This window comes from Carassius carassius, chromosome 12 (assembly GCF_963082965.1).
Source record: "Carassius carassius chromosome 12, fCarCar2.1, whole genome shotgun sequence".
NCBI classification, from domain to species: Eukaryota; Metazoa; Chordata; class Actinopteri; order Cypriniformes; family Cyprinidae; genus Carassius; species Carassius carassius.
The window spans coordinates 1,556,090-1,573,373 of NC_081766.1; the positions used below are offsets into that span (position 1 = coordinate 1,556,090).

Genomic DNA, 17,284 nt, shown 5'->3' on the forward strand with positions numbered 1-17,284 from the left:
TTTTTTATATAGTTTTGAGTAAAACAAGCATTATTGGAGTGTGTTTTAAAATAAAATACAATTTCTGAATGGAAATTGTTTTCATTTCTTAAGTTTTTAAATGCTTTGTATTTATCATTTCATCAAGATTATGTGCATGACTTTCATATAATTTTCCAGTCTTTTAGATCAAGAAGGCAGAATATTAGTACTAAAAGCTAAAGCACAGTCATTATTTTATTGTTTTCCCATTTGTGTCAGGAAATATCACTTTAAATTGATTTTATTCACTCGGATTCATTTGTAAACTTCCTTCCCTTTCTTCTGTTTAAAATGCAGATAAAGACGCCTCAAAAACAAAACAAAAAGCTCTTTCAGACATTTCAGACAGTTTATCTCAGTCTGTCTGACATAAAACTTGTTTTGCAAGCTGTCAATCAGACATCTTTATCCTTTTCTTCTTGTTTTATTACTTAGATGTTGTGCTTTTATAGCTTATATTGAATCTTTCACTTAAACTCTCATTGTAGAAATAAAAATAGAAACAAAATGAGTCATTAGTTGTTATCCAGTAAGAGTTTAGAGCTATAAAGCGAATGCTGAGAGCAGCTCCAGAAATCTTTGTGCCTCATTTTGTTTTGAAATAAGTATTTAGTTAAAGGCTTTCTGCTTAAGTTGTACTACTGTTCAAAAATTTGGATTTGTGATGTTATTGAAAGAGTCTCTTCTGCTCATCAAAGCTGTATTTGTTTGATGAAAATACAGTAAAAACTGTAATTATTGTTAAATATTTTCACAATTAAAATAGCTGATTTTTATGTGAATATATTGTAAAGTGTAATATATTTCTGTGATGCTCCGCTGTATTTTCAGCATCATTCCTCCAGTCTTCAGTATCACATGATCTTCAGAAATCATAATAATATACTGATTTACTGCTCAAGAAACATTTCTGATTATTATCAGTGTTGAAAACAGATGTGCTGCACAATATTTTGATGCACTGTGATGCATTTTATTTTTAAGGTTTCACAGATGAATAGAAAGTTCAAAAGAACAGAATTGATTTGCAATAGAAATCTTTTGTTACATTATAAATGTCCTTATTGTTACTTTTGATCATTTTAATGTATCCTTTACAAATAAAAATATTAATTTATTAAAAAATTGTTTGACTTTTAAAACGTTTTATTGGTTGCATTTACTGTAAATGTGTTATTTCATTATTTTGTCTCTATTTTTAAAGTACTATACAAATAGGTATTTATTGCATGTATTAAATAGTTTTGCATCTTATTTTGACCAAAAACTGTCCATTTAGTCCAAAAATCCGGTGATTAGTTCTTCGCTTGTTGTTTACAGGCGAGCTGATAGAAAAGCTATGTGCTTGTTGTTTTACTGCAGTATGCATCAAACAGCCGTAGGCTACGAGACGGCTTTGATACGTCCCATAAACACACAGTCCTTCTAGCGTTTGCTTATCATAAATGCTGCAGTTCCAGTAATGAGGTTTGTTAAAGTCCCACTCTTGAATCGGCCTCAGCTGTGTCTCTAATTACCGCTCTAAATAGCACAGCTAACTGATGCGAGTTAAATCACCTCTGACAAAAGCACTGCAGAATCCTTCAGGAATTGAAATGCTAAACGCCTGGAGTTTCAGCGAGTTTGCGTTTACAGTAGAGAGAATAGCTGCTCGCTCGCTCAGAAACTCATCTGACATTTCAATGCTGGAGTCGAGCTGGTGCACGACCTTCCCATGCCTCTAAATAAGTCTTTCGTCCCTTTTATTTGCATATTTCTCTCTCTCTCTCTTGCTGTCTCCTGTGCTTTTTGGCTCTTAAATGCTGGCGTCTCTCCTCCTCTCTACATGTTTCCCTGTGGAAGTGCTGTTGGCAGCGTGTTTGTGAGCTGTAAGCTGAGTGTCGTGATGCTGGAGCCAGTCGAGAGAGATCAAGGAGCGAGCCCTCGCCACATGCATAATGGATAGAGGGCATGACATCACTCCACATGTCCTGCTGATTGACACCAGGTTCACACCCTCCTGATCTCTCAGCCTCTCATGAACTGGCCGAGGCCTCCTTATGCTCATTCTCATTACAGCCGCATGAAGTTAAGTGAGCCAGAGAGCTTTTCTTAGCTGATTCATTGCTTAGGAGTTTTCGATGCTTGCTAGGATGTTGCTAAATGGGTACTGGGGGTACTAGGTGGTTGCTAGGGTGTTGCTAGGTGGTTATGTCGTTTTGGGTGATTTTTAGGGTGTTGCTAAGCAGTAACTAGGTAATTCTAGGGGCTACTAGGGTGGTTATGATGTATTGGGTGGTCATTAGGTGTTGTTAAATGGGTATTATGGAATTTTTGGTGTTGCTAGTGTGTTGCTAGGTGGTTATGGTGTTTTGGGTGATTGTTAGGGTGTTGCTAAGCAGTAACTAGGAGATTCTATGAGCTACTAGGGGCTACTAGGGTATTGCTAAGTGGTTATGGTGTTCTGGGTGGTCGTTAGAGTGTTGTTAAATGGATACTAGGGAAATCTGGAGGTTACTAGGGTAATGCCATGTGGTTATGGTGTTCTGAATGGTTGCTAAGTTGTTGCTAATTGGTACTAGGGAATTCTGGGGGTTATTGGGGTATTGTTATGTGGTTATGATGTACTGGGTGGTCGTTAGAGTGTTGTTAAATGGGTACTATGGATTTTTTAGGGTTGCTAGGGTGTTGCTAGGTGGTTATGGTGTTTTGGGTGATTGTTAGGGTGTTGCTAAGCAGTAACTAGGGGATTTTAGGGGCTACTAGGGTATTTCTAAGTGGTTATGGTGTTCTGGGTGGTCATTAGAGTGTTGCTGCGGGTTGCTAAGGCATTGCTAAGTTTTTATGGAGTTCTGAATGGTTGCTAAGGTGTTGCTAAATGGGAATACTAGGGGATTCTGGGTGTTATTAGGGTATTGGAATGTGGTTATGATGTATTGGGTGGCTGCTAGAGTGTTGGTAATAAATTACTTGGGGATTCTGGGGGTTACTAGGGAATTGCTACATGGTTATGGTGTTTTGGGTGGTTGTTAGGGTGTTCCTAAGCAGTAACTAGGGTTGCAAAATGGGTACTAGGGGATTCTGGGGGTTACTAGGGTATTGCTACATGGTTATGGTGTTTTGGGTGGTTGTTAGGGTGTTGCTAAGCAGTTACAATGGTGTTCTGGAAGGTGTTCTAAGGTGTTGCTAGATTTCTAGGGGGTTCTTGGTGGTCTTTAGGGTATTGTAAGGTGGTTATTGTATTCTGCGTGGCTGCTAGAGTGTTGCTAATCAATTACTTGGGGATTCTGGGGTTACTAGGGTATTGCTAATTGGTAATGATGTTCTGTGTGGTCGCTAGAGTGTTCGTAAGCAGTTAGAAGGAGGTTCTGGAGGTTACTAAGGTATTGCTAAATTTTTGGGGTTCTGGATGGTCTCTAGGGTGTTGATTAGTGTAACGATATCAACCTTCATATTCATCCGGAAGAAGGAGGCGGGAACCGGCGGACAATCAAAAACATTTTAATAACAAAATAAACACAAAACAGTGCACCAGCCCCTCACGGACGACTGGTGCGCATAAAATAAAAACCAAAACACAACTAAAAGCCCAGGCCTGGTCCTCTCTCGTCCTTCACTGTCGTCGCTCCAGTTTTATATCCTTCCATCTCCTCCATGGGCCTCGAGACCGGTGGGACGAACAGGTGTAGTTCATCTCCAATCACTCCCCCGGCCTCGCTCCCATGTCCCTCGGCCCCGCCCCACTCGTCACAATTAGCAGTTACTAGGGGTTCTGGTTGGTCATTAGGGTGTTGCTAAATGGTACTAGGGGGTCGCTAGGGGGTTTTGGGTGGTTACTAGGGTATTGCTAGGTGGTTATGGTTTTCTGGGTTGTTGCTAGGGTGTTGCTAAGTGGTTGTTATGGGGCTCTAGGTGGTCTCTAGGGTGGTTGTGGTTGCCATTGCATTGCTGGGTGGTTTTTAGGGTGTAGCTAAGCAGTCACTAGGGTTTTCTGTGTCAGCGCTTTGGTTATTAGGAGGTTGTGGGTAATTAGGGCTTTGCCGTGTGGTTGATAGGGTGTTATAGTTCATTGCAAGGGGTTGATAGGAACATGAAAACTGGCTACTTGAATCATTATTAGGGTGTTTCTAGTTTATTATGGGTGGTGCTAAGTGATGGCTACCATGTTTTGTGTTGGTACCAGGCTGTAGCTGATGTGTGCTGCTGCGTGGGCAAGTGTTAATGTGTGTTTCGTTACACTTAAAAGAATAGAATATAGAGAGCAATTTTCCGGAAGTCAGACATTTCCTGTCTGAGCAGGATTAGAGACGGCGTGAAGGATACTGAAAGACAGACCACCCACAGAGAGACGTACAGCGAGGGGAAGTTCAGTCAAACTGTGGGAGAAAGGCCTGATTACTATTCTGAGAGTGTTGTTGTTGGTGTATCTGACGGGTGGCTGGTGTTGGATTACAAAAGAAAAAAAAAACGTCCTTACCAGCGTCCTGCCACTGCATTAATATTCATATTCTCCTTTGTCTCCTTTATAAAGGACACACAGTCCGCCTAATAAACCTCTGTCATTTTCCATCTGCACTGTTTCTTCTGTGTACCTTTTTCAGTATTAGTGCAGGAAAGGACAGAGTGTGTTTTTTATCAGCTCAGTTCTAGGGCTCTATTAAATTATAAATGTTTCTTTCTTTTTTTTAATCTTTTTTTTTCCATTTAAATTTTTCTAGATTGTGTATTTTTATTTTTATTTTTTACTTATTTTTAATGGCTAAAATAAAATGTATTAATGAAAAAGCACGTTTAGTTAATTGAAATCATGAAACTTATACAGTTTAACAGCAATTTTATTACAAGTTTAATAAAAATTTAATTTTATGGCCCTATTAAATACATAGTTCTTTTTCTAAAACTCGTTTTAACCACATTTTTTTGTTTTTAATTAAATTGTAATAATCAAAAGCATGTCTAAATAACTGAAATCATAAAACATATATATATATATATAATTTTTTTTTTTTTTTAATTTATTTATTTTATTTTATTTTATTTTTACAATAATAGGGCCATAAGAAATTATTTTATTTTTTTTTAAACCAGAAATTCTGTGTATTTAGATTTTTCTGGTAATCAAATATAGGCAATAAAATATTAATTTAGTCTCTCTTTTAATCAAATGAATGTTAAAGAAACCCTTTAATATTTTTGGCAAACAAAGTGCCTTAAAAGTTCCTTAAGTTTTAATATTATTATTAATTATAGACTAGTAGTATTTCATCAAGACATAGGTTCTACTGTACAATAGACGTGTCTGGAAATCAAAGAGCCCTACATTAAGTACATTTCAAATATTAACCAGATCAAATTTAAAATCAAAACTGACTTTGTTAATACACGTTCTTGGTCTAAAACCCAAGGCATAACCTCAGTAGTCGGATTATAAGAACTATATGCAAGGCATGGCAGGTCGTCTAATACTTCACTCTCTCTTAGTACACACTCGAAAGTGTTTACTTTCTCATTGTCAGTGAAGTACATAGTTAGTATAGCAATAGGAATTGAAACGCAGCCAGTATTGTTTTTTGATTATTCTCATTGCTCTCTACACAGGATGGTGTGTTTCTGCGCTGCTGGGCTGCAGGTTCTTGCGGTTCTGCTTGTGTTCTCAACAGAATGTGGTGAGTTCTCTTTCTCTCTTAACAGCATTTGAACCAAAATGTAACCTCATGCATATGGGTCCACTCATACAGGTCATGTTCTTGTGTTCAGTAACAGCTGGAAACAGCAGCATTACATGGTTCTGCTGTAATTATGACAGACCTCTACCTTATTTCATCTGTATGAACACAAAAGAAGAGAAAATTGTAATTTGTTCATTCTTAGAGATTACATTTACACCTGAGATTAAGATTTTAGTTGATAATGTTTGGACGTTCAGTTGCAATCAGTCATATTTTAGTTCTGTTTAGTCGTACTGTATGATAATGGTTCAACTCTAGATTAAAGTCACAATTATTAGTCATTTGAGAACATTTATTTTTACATTACAACTAAATTATTGCACTTTCATGTAAGAACAAATCAACAGAACACCAACGCAGATGCCTTGTTTATTTGACCTTGTTTATTTCCTTTTTTTATTATTATTATTATAAATTAATAAAAAACAAGAAGATATCTCAAAAGCTAAAACTGGTAAAATTCCTACTATTAATTCTTAATATTCATAATATGAATTATGTTCATGTGTTATGTCTATTAAAACAGCAATTGTAATTTAGAAAAAAAAATCTATACTATTTTGTCTTTTTTGTAGGTCAAAAGATCTTTTGAAAAAACATTGCGTGTTTCTATAGTTGTAATAATTGTTAAATTACATTTTTTATTGTCTTAGTCATGGAATAAAAAGGTAGTTGACAAACGTTTTTAATTATTATCATTAACTTAAACGATCATGACTTTAAATAAAATAAATGTTAATTGAAATAAAATGAAATAGAAATGCTTAAACATATATATTTCAGTTCATTTCCAAAGCATAATTTCTAATCTCCTTTAGTTATACTGTTATATCATTTTTAGTTTTAATTATTTTAGCTGTTTAACTAATATATATTTATTTATTTATTTATTTATATTTTTTTAAGAAAAGGCAAACATTAAAAATAAAAAAATTAAAATAAATAAATAAAACAAATTCAAAATATTAATAAAAACCTATAGGCATAATAGTATTAAATTATACTAAAATAATGTTAAATTGTATAGATACAATGACAATTTTGCTCAAAATTTATTTAGATGTCAATTTCTTGATTCTGTAATTTTATTATATTTAAAAAAACAAAATCAATTTATTAACCATGCATCAATTCAATAAATAACAATAATTATCCATCCAATTATAAATGCTTGTCTTTTTTTTGTCTTTGTTTTTCTATTTAGCTTTTATTTATATTTCAGTTTTAGTTTTAGAAAGTTCTGAAATCAAATATTCTTAGGAAAGAAGTTAAGAAATTTCTTACGATTACTTCCAAGTTTGTAGAAAATTTTAAGTTCTGAAAATTCTTAAGAAGATTTAACTTTTATCTGATGGGATGATTTTGCTGATCGAGTCGATGAAAAACACCTCAAGGTTCTGAAATGATACAATTTAAAGCAAGGTTTTGCATGAGTTGGTATTGAATCCAGAATGTCAATTCTACTTAAAACATCATGTTTGTGCTTAAACAAGTGCTCATGCAGAAGAAATGTTCATGTTGCTCATGTGTGCGTCTTGCTTGCGTGAAACTGCAGGCTCGCTGTGGATGCTGGTTCTCTCTCAGGTTCTTTGTACTCACGCTGAATATCTCGGTCAGGCCTGACCGCATGTAACCCGTCTGTCACCTCAGAGAAGCCCACCTACCGCTTAAACGGATCAGTGTGTGTGAGCGACTGCAAAATGCTTCATAGGCCAAATGTTTTCACTGGCAGCTTCAGTCAGCGGCTCTTTCATTAGGCTCTTTAGCAATGGGTGATGGGAAATCACTCGCTCCTGCCAGGACGATTAATGCCCCCTGTACACTCTTTAGAAAGGACCTCGAGATATACGACAGGCACAAAGCTGCTGGTCACTAAGAGGCTACTAGTTAAATGTAAAAACTGCTAACTGAAGGCTTTCTTCTGTGAAAAAAAAAACATTTTGAAGGAAACACAACCCCATTGATTTTTTTTTTGCATGAACAAAACCATTTTCCTTTGTAAAATTTTGTTAAAACTTTACATTATAGGGTCACATTAGTTAACATTTGTTAATGCATTACACTATTTTATTTAAAGATACAGTAGTAAAACACATGCATGACAATAAATGTATATTTATTTGACATAATATTTATTAAATTAGAAATCATTTGAAAAAATGTGTACTTGATTAAAAAAATCTATTAAATAAGCTGATTTTCTTTTTTTTTTCTTTTTAAACTTTTTTTAAATGCATCCATTTTTCTAATATATAATACTAAAAATAATAACTGTTTTCCATTCAATTATAAATGCATTTTTATTAGTCTTAGTTTTTTTTATATTTGTATATTTAATTGTATATAATAATTATATTTATTTAATTTTATAAATAATTATGTTTATGTTTTATATATGTTATATTTATATCTATTAAGCTTTAGCTTATATTTATTTCAGCTATAGTTTTAGAAATGTCTGGGTCCGGATATTCTTAAAGAAGAAGTAAAGAAATTTCTGACAATTAATTCTATGAAGTTCGTAAGAATGTTTTTCAGTGCAGTTATTGAAAAAATTGTTTATTTGATTGTATGATTTGCTGATCAAGCTTAATATTTAAACAACCCCAAAACATTTATCAAACATCTTACCTTACCTTTGAAGATTTAAGACAAGTTGGACTTAGTTCTAGTTTATTCAAGTTTTGTCTTAAGCACAATCTTTAAAAAGCAGATAAGAACATTCTTAAAGGGACAGTTCACAGAAAATTGAACTGAATCACCCTCAAGTTGTTCTGAACCTAGGAGTTTCTCCTGTTAAAGGATCTTGGTAACCAAACAGTTGCTGGTACCCATTGACCTCCATAGTATGGGAGAAAAATACTATGAAAGTCAATGGGGACCAAAAACTGATTGGTTACCAAAATATCTTTTGTGTCCAAAAAGAAGAAAGAAACTCAAGAGGTTTGGAATAACTTGAGGCTGAATAAATGATGCCAAAATTGTACTATTAGTATTAATATTAGAAATACCTTTTATTTTGATATTTTCTCTTTTCATTTAATTTTACTTTTAAGATTTCTTAGTTTTTTTTCATTTGCTTTGCCATTTTTTTCCGTTTTTATAACAAATATTGAAATTAGTTTTAATGTATGTTTATTTCAGTTTTAGTAATTTTATTAGTAAATTGATTTCAGTCTTAGTCATTTTTGTATTTATTTTTATACAAATATTTTTATTTAGCTTTAATTATTTCAGTTTTAGTACTCTTAGTACTTAAACTTGTTTTTAAATACTTGCCAAGACAATATTTCTAAGTTTTATTTATTTTGTTATATGCATTACACTGAAAAAAAAGATATTCACTGAATTTACAAAGCAATTTTAAGGTTAGTGTCTGCAATCAATTTATTTTTGCTACATTTAAATAAATTAAAAAAATAATTGACTAATTTCCAATGGTTTTATTTTTTTAATGTAGATAAAATAAATTGTTTGCAACCACTTAACTTTAAAATTGTATATTTTTTTCAGTGCAGTCCGTTTTTATTATTATTATTTTTAATATTTAGCTTTAATTTATATTTATTTCATTTTTAGTTTTAGTAATTACTTCAACTTAAGCTTATTTTAAGTTAGTTCAGTTTTTCATGTAATATTTATATTTTATTTCAGATTTATTTCAATTAATCATTTATTAAATTATTATCAATTTAAATAATTTTTTGCAATTTTTCGTTTTAGTTTTAGTTGCTAACAATAGCAACACTGATTCTGGCATTGCCTTATTAACGATGGACTTGCATTTCTGCCATAGCATGTGGTTTGGGCCCTAACGAGGTGTCTTAGTAGTCTACATGAAGCTGCTGGCAGTGTTTTGGATCAGCGCTCGTCCTGTGACTCTCGTCTCTGTGGGCAGCTCCTGAGCTTGCAGCAGATCAGCAGTGCTTTGTGTTGTTGGAGCTGAATGTTTGGACGGCTGCGAATCAGATTTAGTGTATCGAGCAAACACCCCTCCTCCCGTCGCTCCTGGTTACTGAGCAGCGGTTGCCATGGTTATGATGTTGAGGCTGAGAGGTGTAAACGTGCTGCGGCGTTTGTGTGTGTGTGTGTGTGTGTGTGGGTGTTTGTGTGTGTGTGTTTGTGTGTGTGTGTGTGTGTGTGTGTTTGTGTGTGTGTGTGTGTGTGTGTGTGTGTTTGTGTGTGTGTGTGTGTGTGGGTGTTTGTGTGTGTGTGTGTGTGTGTGTGTGTGTGTGTGTGTGTATGTGTATGTGTGTTTGTTTTTTTGTGTGTGTATGTGTGTGTGTGTGTGTGTGTGTGTGTGTGTGTGTGTGTATGTGTATGTGTGTTTGTTTTTTTGTGTGTTTGTGTGTGTGTATGTGTGTGTGTGTGTGTGTGTGTATGTGTGTGTGTGTTTGTTTGTGTGTGTGTGTGTGTGTATGTGTATGTGTGTTTGTTTTTTTGTGTGTGTATGTGTGTGTGTGTGTGTGTGTGTGTGTGTGTGTATGTGTGTTTGTTTTTTTTGTGTGTTTGTGTGTGTGTATGTGTGTGTGTGTGTGTGTGTGTGTGTATGTGTGTGTGTGTTTGTTTGTGTGTGTGTGTGTATGTGTATGTGTGTTTGTTTTTTTATGTGTGTGTGTGTGTATGTGTGTGTGTTTGTTTGTTTGTGTGTGTGTGTGTGGAACTGGAAAGGTTATTCACGTAATACATTCATCTGTAACCCCCATCTGCGAGTCTGTACATGTGTGTGTGTGTGTGTGTGTGTGAGAGAGAGAGTGTGTGTGTGTGTGTGAGAGAGAGAGAGAGAGAGAGAGAGAGAGAGAGAAAAAGTGTATTACCCACTTTGTCCGATGGCATCTTATTTATGAACACCAGTTGTGGGACTGATTTTGTGACGTGTGTAAATGTACTTTTGCTTATATGCTAACAACATGGTTACAAAAATTAAAATTAAAATTAATGTATAAAAAATGTTTTTAAAACTAAGATTCAAATGAATAAAATATGTATGCATAAAATATTTGTAAATGTATAAAATTTAATATGTAAATAAATAGATAAAATATATACAGTGTATACTTATATGCATGTAAATTCCATGCTTTTTAAATCTGTTTAGTTATATAAATTACATTATAAAATAAATAATATATATATTGTTTATATAAATTTATAAAAATGTAATATGTATATTAAATAGTTATATATACAGTATATATATATATACACTATGGAAATTGATGCATTTATTATAAAAAAAAAGAACAATATTATACAATTATAATAAAATGATGAGGATATAATAAAATGTAAATGGTATTTTCATGTTTGTTGTATTTGTTTTACTGCCTTTATACTCATGTAAATAATTTTTGTTACAAATACAGTGCAAACATCATAATAATCTAAGAATCAACATTATGCTCATGATGATTGAAGGAGGAAATGGACTTCATTTTCTTAATGTAAAATATAATATTTTTTATTTAGTAGTAAATCAGATGTGTTTTGGTGAAATTCAGCCGTATGTGTTTGAGCATCTCATTAGGAAAGAAAATGACTTGGTTTTTGCATAAAGACAAGCCTGTGGGGGGTGAATGGAGACCATCTAAATGCAGATTTGAGCTTTCATCACTTATATCTTTATTCACACACTATGATACACACTCATCCCCAAGTCCATATGGACTGAAGAACTGCAATTGATTTCCAATGTATTTACCATTATAGAGCGTGTATTGGGGAGATTAGATTGCCTCTACATCTTCCCTTCTCACTTAAAGCAATATTCCAGGTTATTATTTACATTTGCATATCTGTGGATGGCATCTGCGTGTAAAAGCCAATGGGAAATGAGTTTACAGTAATGCACTTACAACAAGGCAAGTTCATCACGAATAAATGTTTAACCAAGAGACCTTATTTTTGAAATAAGTCACCAAGGCTGGATTTATTTAATCAAAAATACAGTAAAAAAGTGAAATATTATTACAGCTTAAACTAGCTATTTTCTATGTCGATATCTGTAAAGCTGTAAAGTATTTCTGAGTTCAAAGCTGTATTTTCAGCTTCATTACTCCAGTCTTCAGCGTCACATGATCCTTCAGAAATATGCTGATTGTTATCAATGTTGAAAACAGTTAAAATTCTTGTGGAAACTGTGATACATTTGATCTTTCAGGATTCTTTGATGAATAGAACGTTCAAAAGAACAGCGTTTATTTGAAATGGAAATCTTTTGTAACATTCTAAATGTCTCCAACTGCCACTTTTGATTAATTTAATGCATCCTTGCTGAATAAAAGCATTCATTTTTTACTAATCTCAAACTTTGAAACATTAGTGAACATCTTCCTCAGTGACTAGGAAGGCATCTTTAATATCAACACAAGCTTCAGATTTTCGGTGTTACTGTAGATACGATTTCAATGTTTTTTACAGGCTGGAGAATGAAAGAGGTTAAAACGATGAAATATGAAAAAGCTCATCTTTCTGTTATTCCTATATCGTCTCTGAAGTGTTTGGAGACTTTCAGCTGATTAAATGAACTGTGAGATCCAGAGAAGACGCTCAGGCTGGAGAACAAATATTATTCATGTGTTTTCTGCGTTTGAGGATGTTACAAAAGTCTTTGCTGTAATAATCTGCTGGGTTTTGTGTGGAACAGTGAACTACAGTAGGCTTTTAATTTACATCTAAATAAACTGAATTCCTTTTGATGTAAAATAAAAAAGGGTCCTATTTGCTTCCTTAAGTCACACTCATGTCCACATTGTGAAAGATTCATCATTGCATGTATTGAAATATTTGTCTTCATCTTCAATCTTTCATCAAAATATAATAACTTACTTTTCTCTTCAGTTGACATCTTCTGGACTAAATGGGTTGTTGGTTAATGTTAATTCATATTTAAGGGGTTATCATCCTGAACTAAAACTAAAAGCATTAAAAATGATTTACTTAAAATAAATGTTAACTGAAATAAAACTATTTTTTTATATTTATTTGTTTTATATATCAATTTTTTTTTCATGTCAGTTTTAGTTTGAGTAATTTTAGTATTTCAAGATTTTTATTTAAAATGTATTATTTTTGTTTATTTTAACTTTATGAAAATATCTCAAATTAATAATTAATTTAAAAACATATAAATTAATTAAGACCTATTTTGTTTCAGCTATTTGTCAAGGCAACATTTTTCATTTTCATTTAGTTTGTCTTAACTAAAATAACTAAAACTAATAATTTATAAACTCTTAAACCATAAAAACTTATTTTATTAAATTTCTAATTTGCTCATTTAGTAAAATAACTAAAACGATTAATTAATAAACTAAAACCATAAAAAAGTATTTTCATTGATTGGAATTAAACATTAGCTGAAAAAAATAAACCATATTTACGTATATATTTTATTTAATTTGTAATTTGCTCATTTAGTAAAATAAGTAAAATGAATAATTAATAACCTCTAAAACTATAAAAAAAACATTTTCATTAAATTAAATAAACATTAACTGAAATAAACCATAATTATATTTAGTTTAGTTTTAGTAATTTTAGTACATCAAACTTATTTGTATTACATTTTTCATTTGCTCATATAGTAAAATAATTAAAATTATTATTTAACAATCTCTAAAACTATGAGAGACACTTTAATTACCCAAAATCAAATAAACGTTAACTGAAATAAGACAAACCATATTTATATAAATTTCAAACTTATTTCTATTTAACTTTTATTTATAGTATTTTATAGTAAAATAACTAAAAAGAATAAGAAAAACATTTACATTACTTGAAATTAAATAAACGTTAACTTGAAATAAAATTAAATCAAAATTATATTTATTTTAGTTTTTGATATTTTAGAACTTAAAACTTATTTTTAATTTGCTCATTTAATAAAATAACTAAAATTAATAATTAACAATCTCAAAAATTAAGAAAAACGTTTTCATTACTTGAAATTAAATTAACATTAACTGAAATAAACAAACCATATTTATATAAAAAAAATTATATGAATTTTAAACGTATTTTTATTGAACTTTTAATTCACTCATTAAGTAAAATAACCAAAATGAATAATAAACAATCTCTTAAATTGTAAAAAACATTTTCATCTCTTGAAATTAAATAAACATTAACTTGAAATAAAATAAAAAATATTTTTTATTTATTTTACTTTTAGATATTTTAGTACTTAAAACTTATTTTATTTTTATGCTCATTTAGTAAAACAACTAGAATAATTAATATACACAGTATTTTAAAATATTTACAAATATATTTAATATTTTTAATATTATATATATATATATATATATATATATATATATATATATATATATATATATATACATACATATATGAAACAGAAAATATATATCATGACTAATATACTATGGAAATTGATGCAATTATTATTAAAAAAATATGATAAATTCTAATGAGTTATTAAACAATTATAATAAAATGATGAGGATATAATAAAATGTAAATGGTATTTTCGTGTTTGTTGTATTTGTTTTACTGCCTTTAATTTATACTCATGTAAAAGATTTTTACACAAATATAGTAGAAACATATTACATACAGTACTTAGAATCTATTTTTTTTTAAATGATACTAAAATAGCACTGATCTTCCAATATTGTTTTACTGTGCTCATGTAAGTAATTATAGACCCTGAACATTAACCTGAGACACCAGAAATAATTTAAACACATGCAGCAAATATAGCACGCTGTATCTTTAAACCTGCTTCTGTTTGTTTCTCTCTTCTCTGTCAGCTGTGACTCGAGCCGAGACTCTGGTGACGGTCCGGAGAGTGACCCATCCTCCGCTGCGGCGTCCTTTAGCCGAATCCGCCCTCCTCCCGTGTGTGTTCACCCTTCCGGCCGTCCTGGTCCCGGGACACGGCCCGTTCATCCACTGGATCCACGGCTCCGGAGCGCAGGAGAGGACGGTGCTCTCGGCTCAGGACGGGGTCGTCAGGGTGCACCAGGCGTACATGGGTCGGGTCAATCTGCCCGGATACTCTCCTGACCATCTCAACGCATCTCTGGCGCTTTCCCAGCTCCGCTCCAATGATTCCGGGACTTTCCGATGCCACCTTGCCCTCAGGGAAAATTATGAGCAGGATACGGTCAACCTGGAAGTCACAGGTGAGATCCAAACGAACTGGGCTGAGTTTCCCAAAAGCTTCGTAAGCCTAAGAAGTCCGTAAAACGATCGTACGACTGATCTTAATTTTACGGTCTGTTTCCCAAAATTACGAGGTGACATTTCAGCACTTGACAAACGGACAGCGACTCATAAGTAACACTTGAAGCATTGCTTTACGCTCATTGTTGGGAAACGCACGTGAAACAACAACGAACAATCGTGAAATTACTCGTGGAAAACGTTCTTAAGCACTAAGATCAATCGTTATCGGGAAACCCGACCCTGGACTGTTTTAATGTTCAACTATTGTACTTTTCCTGGACTGTTTCAGACATATTTTATAGCATCACACACACAATCGATTATGGTCCTTGAAACAGTGTTAACCAAAACTATTAGAAATAGTTTTCAGTAATTAAAATGAAGCTGATATTAAAATGAAATGGGTGAGAAACTTTAAGGTAAAAATTTCTAAGAAAAAGTTTAAGATGAAGTACGAAATAAAAGAAGAAATATCTATATAGAAGTATTTTTTTGAAATCTTTGTAAAATTACAAAAGCACATAAATTACTAAAACGTAAACTAAAATGAAAACAGAAAATATAAAATAAAAGCTAATGCAAAATTTTTATAAATACTAGTATATACATAATAAAGAAATAACACTGCCTTAAAAATGTAAATGTGCTAGAAATTAAGAATTTGTATTAATCATTATTAATGAATTTGATATTAAATGCGATTTAACATAAAGATGTGGTTGCTGTAGTATTCCTAGGCTTAATAAATATTTTATAGACAGATTTTAGTATAAACTAGGATCCTCATTATTGTTGACTGAAATAAAGCTGAAATAAACAAAAAAATAAGTATTAGATGAAAAACGTAATTTCATGATCGGTGTGACAGAAAACACGGAGAGGGAACCAATTGCATGCAAGTCATTTATTAAAGGGTAATCCAAAGGGGTAAACAGTCCAAGCAGGGTCAAAACCAGAATATTCAAATCCAACATAAACAAGACATGAAGACAAGGCAAAGCAAGGCAAGAAGCGACGGACATGAATAAACTTTCAAACATTAAACAAGGACTCCGTAACACAGACTCAGACAGACCGGGTATAAATACACAGAAGGATAATGAGGGAACAGGAGACAGGTGGGGAACAATCAATTACTAAACAGGAGGAAGGTGACCAAATAAGGGAACAGGAAGTGATAAGGAGAAAGACACCGTGAGAAAGGAGGACACCTAGTGGAAACCCAGGGAACACAACCCAGACACTGTGACAGTACCCCCCCTCTGCGGAGCGGCTCCCAGACGCTCCACGACATGACACAAAACAGAGACCAGGAGGGAGGCGGACAGGTGGAGGCTCAGGGGGAGGGACTGAGGGCCAGAAAGGAAACATGGGAAACAGACACCAGAAGTGTAAACACAAAGCAGGGAGACCAGGAGGGAGGAGGACGGGAGGAGGTCCAGGGGGAGGGATGGAGGGCCAGGCTAACAGAGGGGAACCGACAGAAAACACAACAGAAAACGAAAAACATAAGTCCCTGAAGGACTTCACGTGGCGCCCACAAGGGCGGAACAGAAGCCCACCACAACCGTGTGGTCAAGGCGGAAACCCTCCAGGGCGGAGCAGAAGACCACCACAACCGTGTGGTCAGCGCGGAAGCCCCCCAGGGCGGAGCAGAAGACCACCACACCCCTGTGGTCAAGGCGGAAGCCCCCCAGGGCGGAGCAGAAGACCACCACATCCTTGTGGTCGATGCACAAAGCCCCCAGGGCGGATCAGAAGCCAACCACTTCTGTGCGGCCGGATCAACGGGAGGACGAGACTCTGGTAATTCCATGGTGTCTCTACTGGACTCCAGAAGATCAGTGCTGACCTGGCTCTGCTCATGAAGATCAATGGTGACTTGTATTTGCTCATGAAGATCAATGGTGACTTGCCTTTGTTCCTGAAGATTCAGAGGTGACTTGCCTTTGTTCATGAAGATCAGAGGTGACTTGACTCAGTCCTTGAAGACCACCGGTGACTTGACTCAGTCCTTGAAGACCACCGGTGACTTGACTGAGTCCTTGAAGACCACCGGTGACTTGACTGAGTCCTTGAAGACCACCGGTGACTTGACTGAGTCCTTGAAGACCACCGGTGACTTGACTGAGTCCTTGAAGACCACCGGTGACTTGACACAGTCCTTGAAGATCACCGGTGACTTGACACAGTCCTTGAAGATCACCGGTGACTTGACTTGACTCTGAAAGGTCAACGGTGACCAGCCTAGTCTCTGGAGGATCCGCGGTGACTAGCCCTGACTCTGGAGGCTCCGCGGTGACTAGCCCTGACTCTGGAGGATCAGCGGTGACTAGCCCTGACTCTGGAGAGTTCACTGG

At 34.0% G+C, this 17,284-nt stretch overlaps 1 protein-coding gene across 1 annotated transcript in view; it reads left to right on the forward strand.

The window, feature by feature from the left end:
- The window catches only part of LOC132155359 (neurocan core protein-like), a 74,187-nt gene that overhangs the window by 15,744 nt on the left and 41,159 nt on the right, over positions 1–17,284 (forward strand). Inside the window, exons 2-3 of the mRNA XM_059564236.1 lie at positions 5,599–5,666; positions 14,507–14,881. Of these exons, the coding sequence (XP_059420219.1) occupies positions 5,600–5,666; positions 14,507–14,881 (442 nt within the window). The 5' untranslated portion in view covers position 5,599. The remainder of the gene's footprint in view (positions 1–5,598; positions 5,667–14,506; positions 14,882–17,284) is intronic.